The sequence below is a fragment of the Drosophila takahashii genome, chromosome 2L (genome assembly GCF_030179915.1).
Source record: "Drosophila takahashii strain IR98-3 E-12201 chromosome 2L, DtakHiC1v2, whole genome shotgun sequence".
NCBI lineage: Eukaryota > Metazoa > Arthropoda > Insecta > Diptera > Drosophilidae > Drosophila > Drosophila takahashii.
The window spans coordinates 14,748,734-14,772,259 of NC_091678.1; the positions used below are offsets into that span (position 1 = coordinate 14,748,734).

At 37.9% G+C, this 23,526-nt stretch overlaps 1 protein-coding gene and 1 long non-coding RNA gene across 5 annotated transcripts; one reads left to right on the top strand and one right to left on the bottom strand.

Annotated features, from left to right (window-relative positions):
- Window positions 1–29: 29 nt before the first annotated feature.
- Window positions 30–12,631, bottom strand: Mco1 (Multicopper oxidase 1). 3 transcript variants are annotated; one of them, XM_070219068.1, is made up of 5 exons: window positions 12,544–12,631; window positions 7,937–8,283; window positions 2,877–3,058; window positions 734–2,818; window positions 30–680 (listed from the first exon to the last, which is right to left on the bottom strand). In XM_070219068.1, exons 2-5 carry the CDS (start codon window positions 8,133–8,135, stop codon window positions 279–281), a joined length of 2,868 nt encoding a protein of 955 aa, XP_070075169.1. In that variant the 5' UTR covers window positions 8,136–8,283; window positions 12,544–12,631; the 3' UTR covers window positions 30–278. The 3 variants fall into 3 exon arrangements, with proteins under 3 accessions (XP_070075169.1, XP_070075171.1, XP_070075175.1); XM_070219070.1 differs by lacking the exon at window positions 12,544–12,631 and adding an exon at window positions 12,284–12,500; XM_070219074.1 differs by lacking the exon at window positions 12,544–12,631 and adding an exon at window positions 8,435–8,781.
- On the top strand, window positions 11,316–23,492 carry LOC138913901 (uncharacterized). 2 transcript variants are annotated; one of them, XR_011419779.1, is made up of 3 exons: window positions 11,316–11,735; window positions 13,803–14,443; window positions 23,351–23,492. It is a non-coding gene; the product is annotated as an uncharacterized lncRNA (long non-coding RNA). The 2 variants fall into 2 exon arrangements; XR_011419780.1 differs by having other exon boundaries at window positions 11,337–11,642.
- The last annotated feature ends 34 nt before the right edge of the window (window positions 23,493–23,526 follow it).

Below are 23,526 nucleotides of genomic sequence, written 5' to 3' on the forward strand. Positions count from 1 at the left end.
TAAGCTTCCCATTTTAAACATCGAGAATACTTATAACAACATTACTACACATATATTTATTACAATTTCAAATTACTTATTTAAACGTTTACTTAGACAATCACAGATGTTTAGGCTACAACGATGCGGAATATGGAATATATACAAATGCTAGATAACAAATACTTCTTATATAAATCGAAATCAACTTAATCTCCCGGTTATCCCTCGTCGTCAATAAATAATCTCTGAATTTCGCTTGGCAAGTTTCGGGGTTGTGCTCTCTTTTAAGGGCCTTATCAATAGAGTTTTGCCAGCATAAAACTAATTATCAGAGCAATTAAAGTGGGTTCCAATCCCGATCCACCACCTCCAGCATTTGGGGGAGTTCCCGTTGTGGGCTTGTTAGATCCCGACTCTTCTGTACTTTCTCCATCAGATCTTAAGTCGGGATTATAATCGCCGCAGGTGGGGAAATTCTCCGGAACCGGAACCATTTGATCATCGTCACCCACTTTGAAGACCAGGGCCATGCCAATCTCAGCGTGAAATTCTATGTGACAGTGGAAGAGCCAATAGCCAGGATTAGAGGCCTCGAATCTAATGATGGTATAGCCTCCATCCGGAATGGTAACAGTGTCCTTAACAGGTGGATTGTCCAGATTCCGTTTGAGTAAATTGAATTGATCCAGTTGTTTGATCTTAGAGAAGGAAAATTAAACCTTTATCTTCAAAAATAATTAGAATTACTCACCATTTCAACCGTGACATTCTCTCCCAATCGCTCCAAGCCCATAACTCTAAAGGCATTACCGTGTAAATGGAAGGGATGGTTGGCGTAGTACTGGAATCCCTCATCCACGATGATCATCTCAACCACCGCGCCCAAAGGAACTTGCAGGACATGATGGCACTTGCAGAACTCCTTGCGACAATCGATACCCTGTTCCATCAGACTAGTTTCGTTACAGAAGTCAGAGTCCTTTAGCTGACTCCTCGAGGGAAGAAGGGCCAGCGAAGGGAAGTCCAGGGTAATGTGATTCAATTGGGGGGTATAAAGTCGGTTCTGTTGGGTCATGTCCATTTCCATGGCATACAGATCTTTGTCGTGAAAGTCGGGATTATTTTTGGTATAGAAATCATAGTAGATAAAGAACTTGTAGTCCGCCTCAGGCTTTAAAGTATCGTGATCGATGCCCGATACGTGATCATAGATGGGTAGAGCTCTCATTTCGGCGACGGTTTTGGTGTCCGGATATCCAGGACCGCGGTTCATTACGTTCAATTCGATACCCTCTGCCTTGTAGGCATAGCTCAGTTCCGCAGTGGGCTCCTCATCCGGAGCTCCCTCATAGCGGAGGATGCCCACTTGAAAGGCGGAGGTGAAGACCTCGCTGCAGTCCATCAGACCCTTTAAACGAATCCAATAGTTTCCCACCTCGAGATTGGCATTTAGCACAAAATCAAATCGTTCGCCGGAATAGGTAACTATGGAGCCCACATCCATGGCTTCGATGTCGAAACCATCCGAGTTAATGGCCGTTAGGTTGTGACCATCTATGGAAACCACAATGGGACAGTTTAGGTACTCGGCATTTATGATCCTGAAGCGGTAGCGAAAGCCTCTTCTCACTGTGTAAACCTGATGGGGCACCAGTTCCAAGGGTATCTCATTGAGATTACCCCTCTTTTGGCGGGAATTCACCGGAAATAGTTTAGTCGTATTCGTTTTAGCCAGTCGAGCCTGTCTCGGTAGCGTTTGAACAAAGTCCACCTGCGATTTGGGCAGTGGTTCCACGGGTTGACTCGTTCTCTCCTCGGCTCTGCGATGGGTTTGCTTGGCCTCGGCCCAAATGCGGTTGTAGTAACGACCTCTGCCGTTGATCAACAGATTATGCGGTTTATTGTCGCCCCGCGAATGATGATGGTAGGAAAATATACTGGCACCCGTGTCATGTATCCAATCCTGGACAATCATCACATGTTCGCTGAGGTCAAAGTCATAGAGTCCCCCGTGGGGTTCCGATGTCTTGGGCTTTCGGATGATCAGTGCCCCGAACACGCCATCACCCCTCTGCATTCCGGTGTGCGAGTGCCAGAAGTGAGTGCCTGAGAGATCGGCGGGAAAGGAATACCTAAAGGTTGCATGTGGCGTTATAGGACACTGGGTTATGTGCGGAACCCCGTCCATATAGGGCGTCTTCTTCTGGTGCAGACCATGCCAGTGAATAGAGGTGCTCTCGCCCAGCAGATGGTTCTTCACATCCACCACAATCTGATCGCCCTCGCAAACTTCAATCGCCGGGCCGGGCATCATGCGATTCACCACCGTGATACTTCGCTCCAGACCATCGCCCATTACGCAATGGGGTCGCGAGCAATCCGTCAGATTTCGGGGGCAATCGTAGCAGGCCTTCGAAAAGGTCTGATACCATTCGACCACAAAGTTGTAGCGACAGGTCATGGGTTCGGCTCCCACCTGACAATCGCGGTTGCAGGGATGCTTGCGATACCATTCGGCGGTCCAAATATCATCTGTGGCCTGCTCCTCATCATCCTGGAGCTCCTCAATCCGGGCTGTTTGCAGAGGTCTGCAGTAGGGACAACAGTTTCGCTCCTCCAACCTCGAAGCTGGGCAATCTTCAGTCAATGCTGGGCAGTTTCTTTTGTATGTGTTCATTATAATCTGTCCATTTTCCAGGCGGCCGCATTCGATGAGAGTGCAGTCGGCATCATTGTGCCAGGACTCACCCACTGCATACAGTGTGTGGTTGTGCTGACAGTGGGTCCTCACGCACTCCCCACAACAGCTGCCTTCGACACTACGCAGTTCTGAACCCTGTAATATGGAAAACCATTGATTTTTAAATAATATTTTAGATATATGATTTACTAACCACTTCGCAGTAGAACTCATTGCAGTCGACCTGAGTCACCACAATATGAGCCTGAGGATCCTTGGCCACGCCAGCTGCACAGGAATAAACCAGGCAAGGATCCTTGGGGGCAAACCATACAGCTCCGATCTCCTTGCGGTAAGTGGTGTTGTGCTCTTGGTACAGACAGATGGTATTATCAACTGAAAAAAGAGATATTGTTTAAAATTGTAATAAAATCGTAAGGAGTAATGACCTGATTTAACCAATTTATTTAATACACTTCTTAAAAACTCATTGAAGGAAAGTTTTGTTCCAGCAATTATTTAGCTTTGTTCTTGCTTGTCCAGGTAAACAATTATTTAATGACACAAAACCTCTGGCAAATATAATTCACTGGGTCATAAACAAAAAAAGACCGAAAAGAAAAGACAAATACAAATAATTTGAGACCAAAACACTTTTTGTTGTCTTTTTGGCGGCATATCACGCGCCTGAGATTCGCAATTTATAGGTCATTTAATTGAATGCATGGCTTAGTTTCACACTTGGGAATTCTAATACATACGCAGAAACTTCAGAGTGCTATTATTAGTTCATAAATGTTCATTACACGTGCTAATTGTCTGGCCTCAGGTGCCCTGAACTCTGAGTCACAGATTGGTAAAAATGTGCGAATTATTATGAAAGTGAGAAATGCTATATTATGACTGGGTTCTCATAGTATAAACGAGAACCAGTTTGCCAAAAAAAATTTATATTTTCGTTTAAAATTCAATATTACAAATTTTAAACCATTAAAATACAATTAAATATATGCATAAACCATTTTTAAGTAATAAATCTCCTTTTCAACAGCTTAAGATTAAATGGGTTTCACATTCTTTAGTTATTTTATCTGAATAGCCGATTTGATTGCTCATATAGAATGCGACAAGTGTCGACACTCGTATGTTAATTACTGCCCACACTCGAGCAGGCGATAAAATACAAATTAAAATGCCATCAAGATCCGGATCAACTGGGCTAACCCGACCCGCTAGGCGTACATATATCATTTTAACGGATAATTCAAGTTCAGTATTTGCCCTTTTGCAATGTGGAATGAGTAAGCATGAGCTTGTAATCGGATATCGCCGGCGGATCTATGGGAACGTTCAAGTGCTCAACTAATCTTCGAAGACCCCGCCATAGGACCATAAAGATTTCTGGTCATGAAAACGGCTTACCTACGCCAAACGAAAGAAAAATATTTCGCAATCCTGATCAACACCACGTCAAAAAAGAACAATAACAACTGGCAATCGGAAAATCACTGCTAAAAATACTCTCACATTAAAAAACAATTAACTTTACGATAGAATAAAATTGTGATTAGGACTCCGATAAGCTGATAAGACGTTATTGTTTAGCTTCCAAGAAATACAAAAGGGATTTGACAGTTGAAGAACAAATAAAAGATTTATATTTTTAAAAATCCATATCAAACAGTTGGAATATTTAAATCATAAACTTAAATACGGGGTTAAAAACAAAAACACTGAATAAAATCATAAACATTAAGTCATAAATTTATTTTTGTAAATTACTATGTTGGTTTTTGTTTAGATTTTACAGTTTAGGCAAGATCGTATAACTTTTTCCCCATAAATATCTATTTTAATTTATTACATTCTAAAGTTGGTGAGCTGTCAATCGTATGGAAAGTTACACATTTGACTGCCCATTTCTAGCAGCTTTGTTTAATGATTTATAGTGAGATATATCCGACATTTTTGAGACAGCTAAGCTAGGAGACTTTAAAAACCTCTTCAATAACAAAACGCATTATTCATGAATGAATCAACAGTTTTGTCGTGGAGTGAAATATGAGCTTGAGGCATATGGGACTAAGGCTCATCCAGTTAGGGTTTTCCTTATTCTTCCTTTTTTTTTTTGAAGGGAGACTGGGCGATGTCAGCAGCTGTTTGGCATATAAATTATACTATATGCGAGTGCTGCACGTACACCGTACATATATAGCCAACTCCGTTAGGCGGATGTCTGTCAGTTAAGCATTAAGGCCGCGTTTATTGACTGTTTTTCGGTGAGTGTGAGTGTGTGTGAGTGTCAGGGGGTTTCAGCGTTGGGCTGCATCGTTTATTGGCTCGTTATGGCCATTATTATGATTGCCTGCCTACCGACGCACAGTGGCGCCTTTTGACTTTTTTTTGGTAATAAATCATAACTTTTGAACCAGTGAAGATAATTGAATTTTGTAAACGGCAAATGATAGATAATTGATCCACCTTTCAAATTATTGCTTGAGACAGGGAGTGGGCGTGGCAGAGGCGTACTTACAAATCGGCAAAGTCAGAATTTAAAAACAAATCCATTTTTTTCCGACAAAAAAAAACTTTTTTTAAAAAGTTTTTGTTTTTTTTAGTTTCTTTTTTCATGTTGTAATTTTTAAAACTTATTAAAAAAAAATAAATAAAAAAATGGAATTTTAAAAAAAAAATTTTTTTTTTTTAAAAAAATTACGTTTTGTTTAGTTTATTTTTTTATGTTTTAATTTTTAAAAACTAAAAAAAGAAAAAAAAATAAATAAAAGTTTTTTTAAAAACTTTTTTTTTATATTTCATGTTTTTTGAAATAATGGTCACAATTTAGTAAACTTGGTAAATCCAATAGACCTAACATTTCTGGACTATAATTACTAGATTCTAACTCTGTGACAAGGTTGTGATTCCATGACCTTAAAATACAGTTTGGACTCGCGCATACTAAATTCAATGCTTAGGCAGCGTAAGTTGTTTTGAGCTGGCAAAAGTGGCTATTTTCGTTTCTGAATAACTTTTAAACGTGATTTTTTACAGTAACATGATGTATACCAAAATTTAAGGACTCTCAAGGGCTATACAGTTTGAAGTTTTAAAGGAAATCGTTGAAACCGTTTTTGAGAAAACTGGGCAGGGAGTGGGCGTGGCAGAGGCGTACTTACAAATCGGCAAAGTCAGAATTTAAAAACAAATCCATTTTTTTCCGACAAAAAAAAACTTTTTTTAAAAAGTTTTTGTTTTTTTTAGTTTCTTTTTTCATGTTGTAATTTTTAATACTTATTAAAAAAAAATAAATAAAAAATTGGAATTTTAAATAAAAAATTTTTTTTTTTTAAAAAAATTGCGTTTTGTTTAGTTGATTTTTTTATTTTTTATTTTTTAAAAAATAAAAAAAGAAAAAAAAATAAATAAAAGTTTTTTTAAAAACTTTTTTTTTATATTTCATGTTTTTTGAAATAATGGTCACAATTTAGTAAACTTGGTAAATCCAATAGACCTAACATTTCTGGACTATAATTACTAGATTCTAACTCTGTGACAAGGTTGTGATTCCATGACCTTAAAATACAGTTTGGACTCGCGCATACTAAATTCAATGCTTAGGCAGCGTAAGTTGTTTTGAGCTGGCAAAAGTGGCTATTTTCGTTTCTGAATAACTTTTAAACGTGATTTTTTACAGTAACATGATGTATACCAAAATTTAAGGACTCTCAAGGGCTATACAGTTTGAAGTTTTAAAGGAAATCGTTGAAACCGTTTTTGAGAAAACTAAAAAAGGCTAAAAAAAAAGTTTACAAAAAATTTGTTTTGTGCATATCTTTTTAAATATTACATTTACACAAATTACATACAGGAGGCGCTTTTTAAAATACCTTTCAAACGAGATACAGCACAAGTCTGTAGCTTCAGTAGTTTAGAAGTTACGGCCTTCCGTATTTTAGCTATTTATAGCTGTTTTTCCGCTAAACTAGCGGGTTTTTCCAAAAGTGGTAGAGCTAAAGTTTCTTATATCGAGCTGTTGCACATCATATCAAATTTTCAGGACTTTAACACAATGTTTTGGACAAATCTTTCACAAGGTTGCGCCATATGCAATTTCTGGGACCATGACTTTTTTACCTTTTTTGGCTCTTAAAACCGCGGACGCAGGCGGACGCAGCTACAACTTTCGTAATATCAAGAAGAAAGTCCAAATAACGTTTTACGGAAGTATAAAAAAAATAGTATTAAATAGTTTTTTTTATTTTCCATCAAAGTTGAAAAATATGGAAAAAATGGACGTTTCGCAAATAACTCATAACTAAGAGATGCGCATGGCAAACTGCAATATGTTTTACTTTTTTTACTCTTAACTAACACACCAATCCGTGGAAAAAAGAAGCAAAGCGATTCGATACCTAGTTTTTAAGAAAAACCCCCCGGAAGTGCGAAAAATTACCTAAAAACGGTGTGTTTTTTTTAAGTGAAAAATTGTTCAACTTTGAAAATTCATATCTTTTACAAAAATTTTGATTTGAAAAAGGGTTACATATTTGTAATAGTGGATCAATTACCTGTCGATTGGTATGGGTCACAACTTTCTAGGACAAAGTCGAAAAAGTGATTTATTGCACGTTTTTTGGCCCAAGGCGCCACTGTGCGACGTTTGTTTTAACCATCAAGCACTTGCTTGATTATTTGCCGGACTTACGCAAATTCACATGCCAGGTGGGCAAGCTACTTACTTTTCGCATGTGAGTGGCAACCGCTGTTTACATTGTCTAAAGAAAATATATATAAGTGTATATTTTTACGCGGTGCTAATGTTTATGCCGGCTTTAATTTGGCCAAGGTCGCTGGGTGTTAATTGCTACGTGAAGCTTCTGACGGTTTACATGGGGTTTGTGTTTAATGGACGCAGAAAGAATCGTGTATTCATATGGTTAAATAGCCATTTTAAGTAATGAAAAAATTAAACTAAATCGGTTGTGTTATCTCACTTTTTTATGGATTGTTAACTTTTGCAAGATTTATAGTAGAAATTTTATAACAAAAACATGTTAACAATGTAAAACTTTTTATCAAAATATATTTAAAAATTTAATTTTTAAACCATATCCTAAGTATTCACACATATAAATAATTTAATTTTTAGAACGATGTGTTTTTCTTGTAACAACAAAATAATACATTGTACAATTTTTAAAAATAAATAAAATTTTTTAAAGTGTATAAAATGTATTAATGAATATTTCTACTAATTGATTTTGATACACTCACCTGCTGATTCGCTTACAGTTTGAAAGCCACTGGTGTGACTGGCAAACTGTAGCAGCGCTGCTAAGACGACTGTTAACCGGGATAACTCTGCTAATCTGCCGTTGACGACCGTCATTTTATTGTTTTTTCTGCTTGGCCTTTTTGTTGTTGTTGTTATTGCGGGCTGGCTCATTTGGTCATAATTATGGCTTACGCTCATTCAATTTGAGGTTATTGTTTTGGTTTTTATCCCAATTGTTGCTGGCTGGCTGCTTTTTTTTTTGGCTACGATTGTCTCTTATTGAATATTTTGGGAGTTATTTTGTATGGTTATGCGGAAGTTGTTGTTGATTTTAACCACAAATTGCCTGCAAATGGGACACATAAAATGAACATCGACTATTATTAGTACAACTTGCGGGTTCAATTACACTTAATATTGTTATTATATGTATTTATTCAGCTGCTGATTGCAGCATTTAATTTCGAATTTTATTGGAACATTTTTTCGTATATTACCAATTATATTTGACTTGCTTGGCAGATGGTCTTGTTGATTGTTAATAAAACGAGTTGCTCTGGCTTTAATGATGTTATATTATTTTTTATTGAAGCCAATTCTGATGTATATCGCGAGAAGAAGGGCGTTGCCCCGGTTCACGGCCAGGTAAGATTAATAGAGTCTTAAGGTGCCTTCGTTTTTGAAGACATTGCTGTTCGATATCTTTTATTTAAAAAATGTATGAAAATTTGTAGAACTTAGATATGTAGGTTTAATATAACTGAGATTTTTTTTAAAAATGGCGTGAATATTTAGTGGCTTAATCATATTTTTAATCATATGCCTTTAATAAACTTCTGTTTTTATCGTTCTGTTTATATTTATTTATTCCTTATTTATTTTCTTTCCCTTCCCAAACTCTTTTGCCTAATCGAGTTCTATCCAATAAACAATAACAATTACACAAATTGTTTTTTCTCTTGTTATTGCCAAACTCAATCAATGGAAATATCCTCTAACCCTATAACCACATTAGCCTGGCATTCTGTATTGACCTCGTCGCCCGAAAGAAAGGAGCACGCACACATGGTCGAAAAGGGCAAACATATGAGGGTCGGGTAGGTATATATTGTATATTAAGTTAAGTATGATTTACGGCCCGACTGTAAATATCACTCATACGCTCCGTGGTGCTGGGCCTCGGTATGTGCCTTTGCTTTTGGTCCTATCAGCACATGGCCAGCAAGTTGATTCGCCGGCTCAACTCAAGACACTCGCACACTCATACACCAACACACACACAGTCACACAAGGCACGTACGAATTTAATTAATTAGCACGCTGTTCCTTAAACACACACGCACACTGAGGCACAAGCTCACGTCCGCCAATGGGTCCACTGTCCATAAGCCAAAGTCCGACGGAGGCCCACACATAAAGAAAACTGCGCATAAATTATGAAAAACAAAGGCACAAAAACGATGCCGCCGAGGAAAATACGAAAGAAATGGCCCAAGACATTTTTCATACACATCAAGTTGTGTTTATGCTCCAATTTTCTTGGCAGAGTGCTCAACGTTAAAATTATCCTTCAAAAGAGGGTTTGTTATGACAATCAACAGGTTTGACTGAAGCTAGAAATAATGAGATGGTAAAAATTGTTTGATTCTTATTTAAAACAAAAATAAATAAAATAAAGAAACATTTTCTTATATTAATAAATTTTTTTTTTTTTTTTTTAAGTGTATTTAAACATCGCTTGAAATTCTTTTTAATTTTTAGCAAACAGCTTCCTTTGTCTATCCCCCTGATTTCCACTTTTATTTGGCAACACTTGAAGCATCTTAAAGATTTATGTACTCCGAGTACCTTGAGGGCTAAATGGACCCGACGCACTTCCGTTAATTAGAAACTAAGTACCCGGCTACGTGGCACTCAATTTGGGAGAAAATAAAACCAAGGAGTACACGAAAATTGAAAACCTATTAAAGAGATCTAATCATTTAATGGCTAATATAATTTTTTAATAATCTGCGCTGCTAGCCGGAACTAAAATATGAATTAATGATATAGCCTTGGCTCAGTCAAATGAGTAATCAATCAAAGTTCAAATATTTGTTCGATGCTCGCTACTTTCCTTAGCTGATTTGTAGCTCAATTAATTCTGTTCATCTTTCGCATAGCGTAAGTGGTCTGACCGGTATTTTTTTGCCGGCATGAGTAAACGCTTTGGTTACTTTGTTAATACTTTTTGACATACAATCACTTTGATTAACATGCATCTTTGATCCAGAGCTGCAAAAGTCACGTGGACTGACCGCTTACTCATTGTCTAAATGGGCTAAAAGCTGAGATTTGATTGGAGCTGTCACTGGAATCCCACCAGGGTATTCCCTGAAAATTAGCGCCTAGAAATGTAATTCTGTGATTTCCTTTTGCGGTGACCTAATGAATATTTATTTATTCTTTCTTAAAATTTGATTTCAGCCCAGCTAAGGTTTCGGTTCCCCTTGAATGACTTCAGTAGCTGGAGATACCCACACAATTTACATTTTAATCTTGAGAATCTAGAACAATAAAGAAGTTAGATGATTGAACCTAAACAGGGAATTTTATAGAATCTAATAATGGGGTTTTTGAAATTTAACACCAAATATTCATATATATTTATTTAATTAGCCTACTTTTAAAGCCAATCTTCAAAACTTTTTATTTTATTTAAATTACGTTTTCGTTTCCTTAAAAATTTCTACAGTTTATACCAATGAACATACGAACATTAAATCATTCTGGAGTGCCTTTTTTACTCCTCATTGATGGAACTTAATCAGATTACATTTTATTGTTGACTCGTTTAATGGCCAATTTCTTTCTGCCGGCACTAAATTTCTCTTGCAATCAATCAGAAAAATGTTGTTATGCAAAGTTTGCTTTTATAATTTTTTTGCTTCGGAATTTTGTGTGTTTTTTTCGTGTATGTATGTATTTGTATAGGTACTACCAAATCACACGTTCGTAAAAAGTTGCATAATGCCCAAAGTGTTTTCCGCTTCACGTTTTTACATATAATTATCGGGCTTGTTTATTATAATTTGATTTATTTAAGACCTTTTTTTATATGAGCATCTTCCCCGCCTGTCCACTTATTTTGACAACAATTAGCTGATGCTGTGGCCACCGCTTGACCGCATTTTCGATCTTTTTGTTGGCCAGATACATGAGGAATGTTGAGGTAGGCGGTGGAGTGAAATGCGATAAAAACATCGCAAAAGCGGAGATGGAGTGGAAGGTTTTTAAGCGGCTTATCGCAGGTCCGGCGCTGCGATGGCCAATTTGGGGTTCCCGTCTTCTTTTCTCTGGGAAATCCCTGGCACATCATCACCGCATCCCGTACTTTGAGCCAGGTTCTTGCCAATACACCAATGTATTCGCTAACCATGGTCAGCCGGTTTTCTCGACGAACCAGTCTTCGTCGAGTTATTTTTACTTACAAGTCGCGGAGCAAAACAAAAAAACCAAAATCAAAACAAACTTTGGGTCATGCTTGAATCGAGTTACGTGCCAACGTAAAAAAAAAGAAATAAAGTGAAGAACAAAAGTCCAAACATTTTCGTATTTGCTTAGGTTCATTTGAAAAAATTCGACAGTAATTTATGAATTGTGAATCATGCAGCTCGAAGATTAATCTTGAGGGCCTTTTCTTGTTGCTGATTAGAATCTCTACGGGTAAATGAATGGAGCAATTATTTTTCGTGTTGCTGTGCTGCTTGGCCAGCCAAGAAACAATTTATGGGATTTTTCTCAATGTCAAGGCCGATTGTAAGTGGTCAAGAGGTGGGACGAAGTAGAAACTGCCAAAGCGTCGAATGGAAGTTTCCCATTATGAATATTAACTTATACATTTTTGTGGCAAAAACTAAATTTCATCTTTCAGTTATGAATAAATTATTTGTACGTTTTTTTTTTGCTCAAATGATGAGTCCTATTTTTTGTTTATTTTGAGTCAAAAGCTTAAAATAGAAAATAGGAACTAATCACAAAATATTTGATATTTTATCAAAGGCATTTAAAATATTAATTTCACTGATCGAACATTTACTTAAAGCAAATGAAGAAAACAATTTTTTATAAGGGTACTTTTAAATCAGATTAAATCAACACACAACGATAAAATCTTTCGCTTGACAACTGAATAATATCGGACCAGAAGCTTTAATATTTCAACCAATATTTCGAATCAAATACAATTATTTCATATTCGCAAAGCCAGATTTCGCCACAATTTTCATCACAATGACTGTAGTGTTATATCAAAGTTTCTGTTTATGAAATGTTTATGGAACACAGTTAAAGCATTTATGGCCTACGTGAATTGTTGTTAGTCGGCGAGCGATGAAGATCGCGCTCTCTTGGCTGTTTTATCCCAGCGAGTTAATTCACTTATCACACGACTCTGGGCATAATGATATCACAAAATACTATTTGCTTAGCACCGACACGACCGAATTTTATTGCCTTTAGATTAAGGTCTGGTTTGAAATTCGTTCTGAACCCAATCACTCGGCGGGAAACAGGTGCAAAGTCCTTAGAAATGAGGAATATCTCCTAACCGTTTATTAACTATTACCGTATAGATGTAGATGCGCACCGTTCGCCGCTTAAACCGCAACTAACTCGCGGCGAATGCAACTAAGGCGCTTTTGAAGATAGCCAACGGAACGGCGCGCCGAAGAAAACGCGCTAAAACTGAGTGTGATTTCAGCCCAGTTCATGAACGACCCTTTTGGCCCGCTCGTTTCGACCGCTTCGGCTGGTGATAACGGCCCGAAGCGATCGGGCCAAAGAGAGCCAGGCGATCGTAAGAGAGGCAGAGGCACTCGTAATTAACCCGCACTTGTTGGCCATGTTAACATCGGTACACGGTTAACAGAGATCTCGTGCGGTTATCTCCCTTGATTGGTCGAATGTTAAGAGCTCCCCTCAGAAGCTGCCGACTTGCTTCCGAGGCTTCCGTGTCTTGATTAGAATTCCCCGCCGTTCTACACTCTGTGTCACTCGGTGCTCCATCGCACATAATGCCGATCTGTCGATCTTTGCATTTATTAAAAGCAGCCCCAGCATATTTGCATTGATATTTTAATTTTAATTTTAACCATTCGACTCGGCAGCTCGGCTGCTCTGCGCTTGTTCGTTTTGATTGGTTTTTTCTTATTTTTTAATAAGAGTCCCAACTATTATTGGAATGTAGTTGCCATGATGAGGAAACTGGATTTTTTTCCAGATTGCCACTTGAATTCAACTTGATTGCTACTTGATATTGCCACCGCCGTTAAATAGAATATTAATAAACCGATTGGTGTCAACGTTATTTTCAGCACGATTACGCATAGTTTGTTGAACTTGGTATATATACTTTAAAGCATGGATTAATAAAAATTCTATTTTTTAAGGGCTTTTTGAAATGTATTTTTCTATATTACTAAGATACTATGTTAGGAAAAGGGTCATTATTTTAATTATTTATAGTATGTTCAGTTAAAATGTAAAATATACAGGGGAAATAATTCCAATCATTTTAAGGAACATAACATTTTAGATAGTTTGAGGGAAATATAAAATTATTCGTAATGCCAGACAGAATTTTATATAATTGTTTTTTAAAACAATATATTGTAATTTCCCTAATTTACATGTTTTAAGCGTAAAATATTTAAAGTAATCCAATGCAATGTTTTTACTATTTTCTTTTTAAGATAAAAAAAGGCTTTTTTAATATTCACTTCCTTAGATTGTTAATATTTATTTAAAAATTCTTTTTACATTTATTTCTTTGTCGTAAATTTAATTTTTTTTAAAAACCCTGTTTCTTTGGTGAATTTTCCTCAGTGTACCGAACTTTATTCACCACACATGGCCCAGAGATTGAGAGGTAAAAGCTCCGCTCTCTGGGTTTCGGCAACTTCATCCGGCAGCATCCTGTTAATGGTCCTCTCGTCGCGACGGCTCCCCGAACTCTTGGGACCCGAGGGCCCGAAGGCAAGGAGCCCACGCGGCATATACTACGGATAGTACTACGGCATGTCCTTTTGGCAGGCTGCGCGCTGCGTTCAATTTTCCGCATTGGTTTCGGTTTCAGTTCGCTTGTGGACGTGCGTGCGGCAAGAACCTGCTGGAAAAGCCTCGGATCGGACCTGGTTAATGGTTAATGGCCAATGGTTACTGGTTACTGGTTGAGTGTGGCACCAATCGAACGGCTATCGTCCGGATGGGCAAACGGATAGACGGAAGGATCTGCGGAATGCTGAGAATGTGCCAATATGTGCCGCGTTTGTGGTAGTGTCAGTGAGTGGGTGTGAGACAGTGTCCTTGGGCGGACTAACAGGTTCCCCGTCTTTCCAAGTGTTAAAGTGCGGCCAAAAGTATTTCCGAAAAAATACGATACAAAAAGTCACAGATCTGCTGTCGCCTCTGATTTAAGTCGAAAGTTTGCCTAAAGGATTAAAAAAAAGGAACCGGACTTGTTATAGGTAAGTTGTATAGTTTGTTTTGGGTTTTTATTTATAGGGCTTGGAAGCCTTTTGTTTTTTTTCGGAACTGTCGCCTTTGTTTTCCGGCTTCGACCTTAAATGTCATCCCTTGGAATTCTTTTAGTGGCTGCTGTTTCGGTTCTTCCCACTACCCTGGGAGCCATAAAATAAATCAGCCAAAATGTAGGTGGCCCTTTGTGCCGACTTCAATTTATTTCGGTCTCCGATGAGCCCAACTTTCCATGCAGAGATAATCTATAGTAATGGCATCTGTGTGCTCGTTATGGCAGGTTGAAATTAGCACAACATTTTTGAAATATAGTTAGGAATTAAAAGATTAAATAAGTTTATTGGGATATTAATACAAAATGAAAGATACTTTTTCATATGTAAAATAATTAGAGCATTTGGAAATGGAAACATTTTTTATATATTTAAAATATTTAACACATCATTTGAAAAGAGCCCAGTTTATTCGATTCACCTAAATTTAAAATACATTTTTTTGGCTTTGGGTCTCAGTTGGGGAATTTTCCCCTTCACTGTTTCTCTTTATTTTCATTTTTTATTGTAGTTTTCGGTGTTGGCCAGCGGCAAAAAGGTTTAATTTATGGTCTTTCCAGATTGGCCCAATGCCCACGATACATTTGCGAGACACTTTTGTGTGCCGAAAACTTTTTTGTTTACTGTCAACTTTGGTGACATTTTATGTGGACCACGCGGGCTGACACCAAGACCAAGACCAATAAACATAAACACAAAATAGTCGCAAGTGTCGAACAAAAAAGGCAGTAAAAAGCCGCCAAGCAATGCCAGTTGACTTTCTTCACATTCATCACAGTTTTCGGCTTTATGCGAGATGCGTGCGAGCAATCAAAATCCTTTATGCTTCGTAATTGAGTTATGAGGCGCTACCAAGAACCAGGATGAGAAACGTTTACTAGTTAACTACCATCCTACCCGCATTCGCAGATAAGCAAATAAACGCACTAATGGTTGCAGTTGTACACGCTGACAAATACTATTATTATAAGATTTGTTTAATAAGTTTTAAAAGTTCTAAATATATTCAAAACAGTAAAATGTATTGACATAAAACAATAAATGTTGAATGAAAATTGAGCGGTGATTTATTAAGGATTTGCTTTATAATTAATAAATTTTCAAAAAAAACAGCCAAATAATATTTTACCTGAAACAAGGGTACGAAACTTTTTGCTGTGTAGGACAAACGTCACTGGCACTCAAACGGGGTGAGTAAATTACTGAAAAAGGATATAAAACAAAGCAGGAGACAACCACGAGAGAGTGGAGCAGACACGAGAAATGTAATTAAGGCGACAGAAGGAGCAGAGGAACGGGATGGGATTGGCCATAAAACATGTACGCAAACAAAAATTAAGGCATAAACTACAATTGTTCAGATTATTGCACGTCGTGAGCTTAATGCAGCGGACAATGGGGATTTGAGGACTCGTTTCGTTTCGCCAACGACCGGGGGCAGGAATACTGGGAATGCGATGTCCTTTAATGGCTTTTCGCCTGCTTTATAATTTCGCAATTGTCATTGTCGTCACTGGCATGTAATTTTGCTTTATCGAACTGCCATTTGCCTTTCGCTTCGCTCTATCTCTCTTTCTCCTTCGTGTGACAGCTGAAGTGTTGCTCTATGGCAAACGGGGCGTATACACAATATGAATAATTGATGTTTAAATTGGAAAATGACTCGCAAAGAAATAAAATTCTAATTGCAGGGCAGGGAAGGCACCAGCTGAAAAGGGGTTGCTTTGGTTTTCAGTTCAAGTAAAGCGGTAACTGAGGTTTTTGACCTAAAAAGAAAAGAAAAATACAATTATAAAAGTTACATATTTAATTAATGGTTTACTCTTCAATTTATAACATCCTCAGTATTTTAGTTAGACTTCCGAATTCAATTTTAATGGTTATTGAAGAAGAACAAACTAAATTCTAGAAATTCCTTATTTAATCAATGGTTTACATATATTTGTACTCCTTTATTTTTAATATCCCCAGTCTTTGGTATTCCAATTTTATAGTTTTAATTGCGAATTAATGGTTATTGACGAACTCCAATTACTTTTCCACTCACGTCGTCGTCGATGTCACTCACTCTATCCATTAAGTTTTATTATTGCTTTATTCATACCATAAAACAATGGTATAAATAAATTTGCTTGGATGGAAAAATTGATTATTGTCAATGGTTACCTTAATTGAAACTGATGAAGAATCGCTCACCTTGATTTTATTTTTGTCATGTTTTATATTTTTTCAAATTTAATATATTTTATTTTTTGTGTTTTGATATTTTATTTATTAGCAATTTGGAAAGTAAGTTTGGCTCAAAAATGCAAGTTTTGCCAATTAATTTATGGTAAAAGCAAATCTTGAGTCTAAAGTCCAAGCCACAAAAACTTTCAAGACCTTTATTGATAAAAACGGGATAAAGTTGCCTAAATGAAAAAGTTTCATCCGCCTTGATTTTTGCTGACAGCATAAACTCAAGATATTGGACAACAGGTTTTCAAAAAAAAAAGTGCCACTAAAGGTAAAGTTTCCCCGGATGGAAAGTGGTTAGGAAAATGCGCCCAAAAGCATTTGCAATGAAATTCCAAGAAAATGCCTGGGAAGAGTGGCTAGAAAAATGTTTCCCTTGGCTGCCTTGCGGGGACAGGCGACCATCAACGGGGGACTCCCCATTTCATGTGGGTGCGAAGTGGGTGGGGAATAGGAATGGGTGGTGGCGGGTGGGGAATGAAACCTCGGACCCCTCGGGCATCGAAAAAGGAGCTGGGGGCCTGTCATCGACAACAGCTGGTGCTGGTGCTTTCATGTCTGTGACCTACTGACTTGTGTAGCCTACTTTCCGGGGCTCCTCCCACTCCTTCTTTTCCACGTTCCTGCGGAAGCTGCGCTTAATGACATCGCCGGCCTTGCTGCATTTTCCCCTCGCTTTCCCTCGCTCTCCCTGGAATTCCCTGGCACTGACGTTGACACAATTAAGAGCATGAAAAATACTTTGAAAATTTAATTAAACAGCCCGCCTTTGACGTCACCACATAACCGAGTGCTTCTTAAGTATGTGGACGGCTTGTCGCGGCGAGAAATGCGTTTCCACGCATCCAACTCCACCTCCAACCTCCATTTGTCATGTGCTCTCGTGATCTCATCGATGTCTTTTGTGGTCTGATTGCCATTCCGCCTGACTTAATGTCGTCTCGATAAGAATTCACAGGTTTCGAATGCTATTTGCACGAGTAGTTATAGAAATTATGTCGGGAAATGATAGGGTTGATAGCAGACGACAAGCAGCAATCATTTCTCAGATCATTTCTGGGGGAGTTACGTAAAGTTCGTGTTATAAAAGGTGTGAGAATGATATGGCTAAGAAATGTGACTAATAATATTTTGAAATTATTTTTAAACAATTAATCATGAGTTAAAATTACCCGAATACTTTTTCCTAATTACTCTTACAAATAAGTGAACCCTAAAATTGAATTACCCCAGCTTCAATCAAGCTCTGTGGCTTACTTCAAATCTAAATATTTGTCTAACCCATAAAACGTGTTTTGCATAAAGCACACCACCGAAACGAAACAAGAAATTGTGTAAACAATTTAACAAAATCCAATACACGAGTTTCGACAAAAAACAAATTATTTAACCTGAAATCTCGACACGTGATGCAAACACACGTGGCGTCAGGTGGAGAAATGGGCATGGAAAGGAGGGTGCCTGCCGAAATGTAATTTAAGTCTGTAAAACATTTACTTTATGGCAAATAAAATGTACTGCCATGGGTGAGTGGGTGTGTTTGCCTTGGGTTTGCAGGCAAACATGTTTGCTTTTAATTAAAGGCCAGCAGGGACATTCGCTGAACCAGAAACAGAGGCAAAAACTAAGCAAAGCAAGGCAAAGCTTTTGCCAGTCGAGCAAATTGCGATATCCGATGGGAATGTAATGAAATATTTTTCAATAATCCACTGCAGGAATTCATAAATAGGGCAGTTTGAAGAGGACGCGTATCTGTGCATATTGCAGCTCGCATTATTTCTGTGCAAGTCCATGCTCTATTATATATCATAAGTGCTGTGCCGGCGAATAGAGAATGAAAAGAAAATAGTTCCTCAGACAGTGCCTGCCAATGCCACTTGCCCCTCCACTTTGGCTGGCTTAGTTCAAATATTTTCACATGCCAAACATCAAAAAAGGGAAAATTTTCCAGTTTTACTTTTGCATTCAACAAGGAATAACTGAGGAGGAGTAGGGGAACAAGGATATTCAGAGCAATGCAAGCACTAAAATAAGTTAGACTTGTATGCATGTGTACTATGTTGAAGAACTCCCTGGCAGTTGAAGAGATTTCCAAAAGTTATGCAAAAATAAAAACACTGCCAAGTGGAGCCGCGCGCCATAACTGCCAATGAGAGTTGACTGATGCGATGGTTTTCCCCCAAAAAAAAACAGCAAAGTAGGGTGGGAAATCAAAAGGAAAGCATAAATTCCACTCTGTGCTGACAGCTGCTGCGGATGTCGATAATAAATCTTTATGCCATGATTTCGTTTTTCTAGTTTTTTAAAGTATTTATCGATGAGTGGTGAGTGGTCTGTGCGAAAACGTTTTACAACTGAATTTTCATGCGAGAAATTGATGCCAAAAGTGTTCTTTAATTGATAAATTTGTCATTTTGAGACGCTTGAATATATTTTTGATATATATTTAATTTTGTTATACCAGTTTCAGACATAAAAATTATAATTTTTTTAAAATCATTTTTTTATTCAGTTTTGAAAGAGAAATAATTGGGTATTGATTTATGTAAAAATCGTTTTGTCTAATTTATTATTGCAAATTTTTTGTTTAAATTTCTTGAAGGGAAAATAAACTTTCTATCGCTGCTGCTCTTATGCAAATACTGCTGGTTATGTCATAAAAATTGAGTTTCTAAGCTTGACAATAAACTTTTCTCTCCACTTTTGTGCTCTAATTAATTATGCATCTGTCAAACATATTTCACATGCACAAGAAACCGCTCGGATGGGGTGAATAAGAAATGGCATAAATTACAATTCAATTTCTTATGGTCTATTATTTAATGCCCGAAACGGGGGCAGGATTTCCTGGAAGTCGCCACGCCCACGCCACTCCTCTCGTTTTGGGGGCGTGGCATTAAAGGAGCCATAAAGTGGGAGCTGCTGCCAAATAGTAATCATATTTTCGGGCTAAAAGCAAGCAGCACAACAAACACAGACCGGGGATAATCCCATTCGGTACAGGCCAATGATTTCAAATGCGCTGCATGACGTTCCCGCCACCCCCTTTTCCCTGCCCCTGTCTCGTCGTATTCATAATTCGATTTTTCACGATTTTCCCCGTACATCTACTTAGGCGCCCCATTTGCTGAGTTGCCTTTTGCCTGGGCCAATGTTTTTGCGATTATGTTGGCTCCTTTTCTTTGTCCTGTCCAGGATGTTTTGGAGTTGGTCGGACAAACGAATTATGGATTCCTTGCTTTTATCATGGGCCAATGCTCTTTTTGCTCCGAAGTCCGATTGAGGTTATCTTTTATTTTTCTGGCCAAGCCCAGGGGCCTTTTATTGTCTGATTCTTTTTTGCACAGAAAAATAGGGCGATTAGGTATCGAGTATATGCCAAAGTATTTATCTTCCCTTTCTCGTTCTTATATTAATTATATTGCGTTTTTCCTAGATTTATTAAAACTTTAAAGTATTTAGAACAGATTAGAAAATAATTTATATTTCAGCCTTACTGTCTTCTTTGATTTACATGCTTGTCTATTTTAGTTTACAAACTTTTTCAAAAGATTTTTACTTCAGAAACTTTGCGCTGATTCTGATAAATAATGCATTTCAAGGCAGACAGTCACAAACAATAAACTGAAGCTAGATTGTTTGTCATTTGGCAGGATTTTGCCTGCAAGCAAACAAGTCAGAAAGAGTTTTTCTTCTTATTTACTACAATCAGTTTACATATGTATACCCTGACCTGACACAATACTGACTTTGTAATCAATTTTGAAAACTAAGATAGTTATTTATATTGATTTTTAAAATATACCTATTCTTGTAGTATAAATTTATTGATTTGGCTACTGTGATGTTAAGAACGGATATTATTGAATTAAACAGTCAAGCAGAATATAAAAATTGCTCTATTTAAATATTTTTTGTTTTTTTCACTCAATAAAAAATAGTGTTTTTATAGATGTTGAAAAATAATACAAATTTAAATAAAAACCCCCAAATATTTATTTTATTTTATTTATTTATGTCAGAAAAATATTTTAATAAATGGTCCGCTTTTAAGGGTATTTCGCAAATCCAATTCAAGGATTTTTCTTAAAGTTGCATAGTTTTGTTCGATATCAGGAAGGGGAAAGGGGTCCCCTGTCTTTCGCAGAACTTTATACCCGTCGACTTCCCTCCAGCTTCACCCCTTTTTTGGCTCTTGGCTCTGGCTATTTCCGCTCTGGACAATTGGACAATGGCCGGGCTGACCTTGTCCGCAGTATTTTTCCCGCGACGCCCAAGGAGCCCGCTTCCTGGCCATTGATTTTCGCCATCATCGTCGGTCCCTTGCAATCCTAATTTGCAAGGAAAACGCAACTCGATTTATGGGTCTGAGTGTTGCCGTTTGCTGCACTCTTCATTTGCACATTATTTCGCTGCAGCGAAAGGGAAACGTTTTGTTTGACCCGAAACTTTTTCTATTTAGTTTCGCCGTAGTTTTGTTTTCAGCGAAACTTTTCCGTTTGCCTCCCCATTTCGGAATGACTCTGCTGTTCTTTTTTTTTTCCAATAGCTCTGTGGGCAGCATAGTTTCGGATTTTCCTCTTTTCCCGCTGGGCTTGGAATCTGATTCGCAACTCGGATTCGAAGTCAGCGTTATCTGTGTCCATTTTCATTGCTCCATTTTGGTCGGTTTTTCATTGTTTTTTTTTTTTGTGTTTTTCTAGGGGGTTGCTTCCACCAGTTGGGTTAATGTGGCGTATGAGTGACGTTGCGTTTATGCAATTAAAATGGGCATTTCGTGTAATGCAAACTTTCAATTTATTCAGTCTTTTTATTTATTTATACTTGCCAGATAAATATTGTCTGCATGAGCGAAATTGAATATTTTACAGACAATTAAAATTACTTAGGTCTTTAACAAATATGTAAAATTTAAAGCTCCGCTTTAATATTGAAAAATATTTGGGTCAATTGTTTGGCAATACCCAGGGCAAACAGCAGTTGACATCCCCGAAGGCAGTTAAACAAATCGCTTCCATCTCAACACAAAATTGGCAAAAACTTATTATTCACTTTAACACACATTTGCGCACGAGACTCTAGGGGAAACGAGCAAAGGACTTGATAGGTCCCATCCTCGAACATGCCGGGCCTGACTGAGCAAGTGATTGATTTCGGGGTAGTTGGTAGGTCCTTGGTCCTTCGAGCCGGAGACTGAGAAGTGCCACTAACAGGCGGTGCAGCCGTGAAGTGGGGAGGTAGGAGAGATGGGGGCTTGAGGATGGGGGTAGATGGTGGATGGTAAAGCCCAAAGACAAAGCGCGAACTGAAAGCACTCAGCGATGAGGACCTGCTCCTGTCAATCCTCGGCGGCGGCAGCCACTTAATGAATGGAAAGTCTCTCTAAACGCCGCCGAGATTGATGACGCACTTGATGCTGGCCCAGCTGCTCACTCGGAATCTCATTCCGACTGCAAGCCGTACTTTCTGTCGAGTGTCCTTTTTATATAGTCAGTCAGTCAGTCAGTCAGTCGGTTGATCGGTGGAGCGGTCTTGTCGCTACCTCTTCTCTGTTTTCGCTTCCTATCTTTTCTCTGACTTTTGTGCGCTCGTCGCACTTAACCAACATTTTGTCATTTTGACAGCGAACACATGGCCCCTCCTGGCTTACTCCTCCCGAGTCCTGGCCTAAAATGCTGCTAAAGTGCGGCCAAGTAAAAAATTTGCATACTCAGCCAAAGCGACCGAAAAAAGAACGACCTTCTATATATATCTAAAAAAAATCCCAATGCAAGTCTCTCTCCATATCTGGCCACATCATTGGCCATAAAACTGCCGCAGTGATGAGGCACAACGATTTCGTCAACATCCTTGAACGTTAACTTTCACTTTTCTTTTTGTATTGTATTTTTCGCTTCATTCGTAATTTGGAAAAATTTCCTGGGGCCTTTTCGTGGCGTATGCGTTATTTATTTCAGGCTTTTCAGCTGCCTCCACTCGCAATTTGATTTGACAAAGTGAAACGATGAGTTGCGTCTTTCAACGTAACATGAAATGATGCTTATTTTTCATTTATAAAATGAAAATAATGTTGTAAAATGTTAGCGTCTATTTTTTAATGAAAAATATTCAATTTAGGTACAGAATTTCAGTAAACTAATTTTTCCTTTCGTGTAAATTAAATATTTAGATACATCTCTTAGGAAATAGTTCCTCAAGGTAAGGTTTCAAAATGGAATTAAGTTCAACTGTCCCAACAAAAGATTGTTGGAATCTTTCAACATTTTATAAAGCCAACAATGTCAACCACTTGGCAACTAAAATTCCAATTAAAGCTTAACTCTCATACTCCTTGCCTTGGAGAAATACTTGAGAAATTCCCTGCACTAAAAATATCTAATTAAATTTGCGTTTGTCAAAGGAAAATAGTTTCGAGGCTGGCGCACTTTTGCGCAACTGGGATTATGCCTCAAGTATTTGCATACACATATAGGGTAGTTTATATATAAGCATGAGCATGTATCTTCGGGGCACATAACGCATTACTGCACAGATATTAACCCAATCTCGGTGTGCATATAACTCTACTAAAGTCCTTGGAATCCATTTTGTTTCCTTTTTACTTCCCAGTCAAAGGACAAACGAGACGCCGAGGGCCAAAAGTGAAAAAGGAAGATGGAAGACGAGGAGGGGCAGAGCTAAAACCATAAACCCAAAGCCAAAGCCACCAAATGCAAGTGCAGAACAAACTCAGCTGTGAGTGCTGAAGAACCAAGAACCCGAAGAGGTGGAGGAAGTGCAGCATG

Excerpts from the sequence above, each read along its gene's own strand:
- Mco1 (XM_070219068.1), bottom strand. The coding sequence starts at position 8,135 with ATGAGCGTAAGCCATAATTATGACCAAATGAGCCAGCCCGCAATAACA. Across the intron at positions 2,819-2,876 it reads ATGAGTTCTACTGCGAAGTG|GGTTCAGAACTGCGTAGTGT; the intron begins GTTAGTAAATCA and ends TCCATATTACAG. Across the intron at positions 681-733 it reads AGAATGTCACGGTTGAAATG|ATCAAACAACTGGATCAATT; the intron begins GTGAGTAATTCT and ends TCCTTCTCTAAG.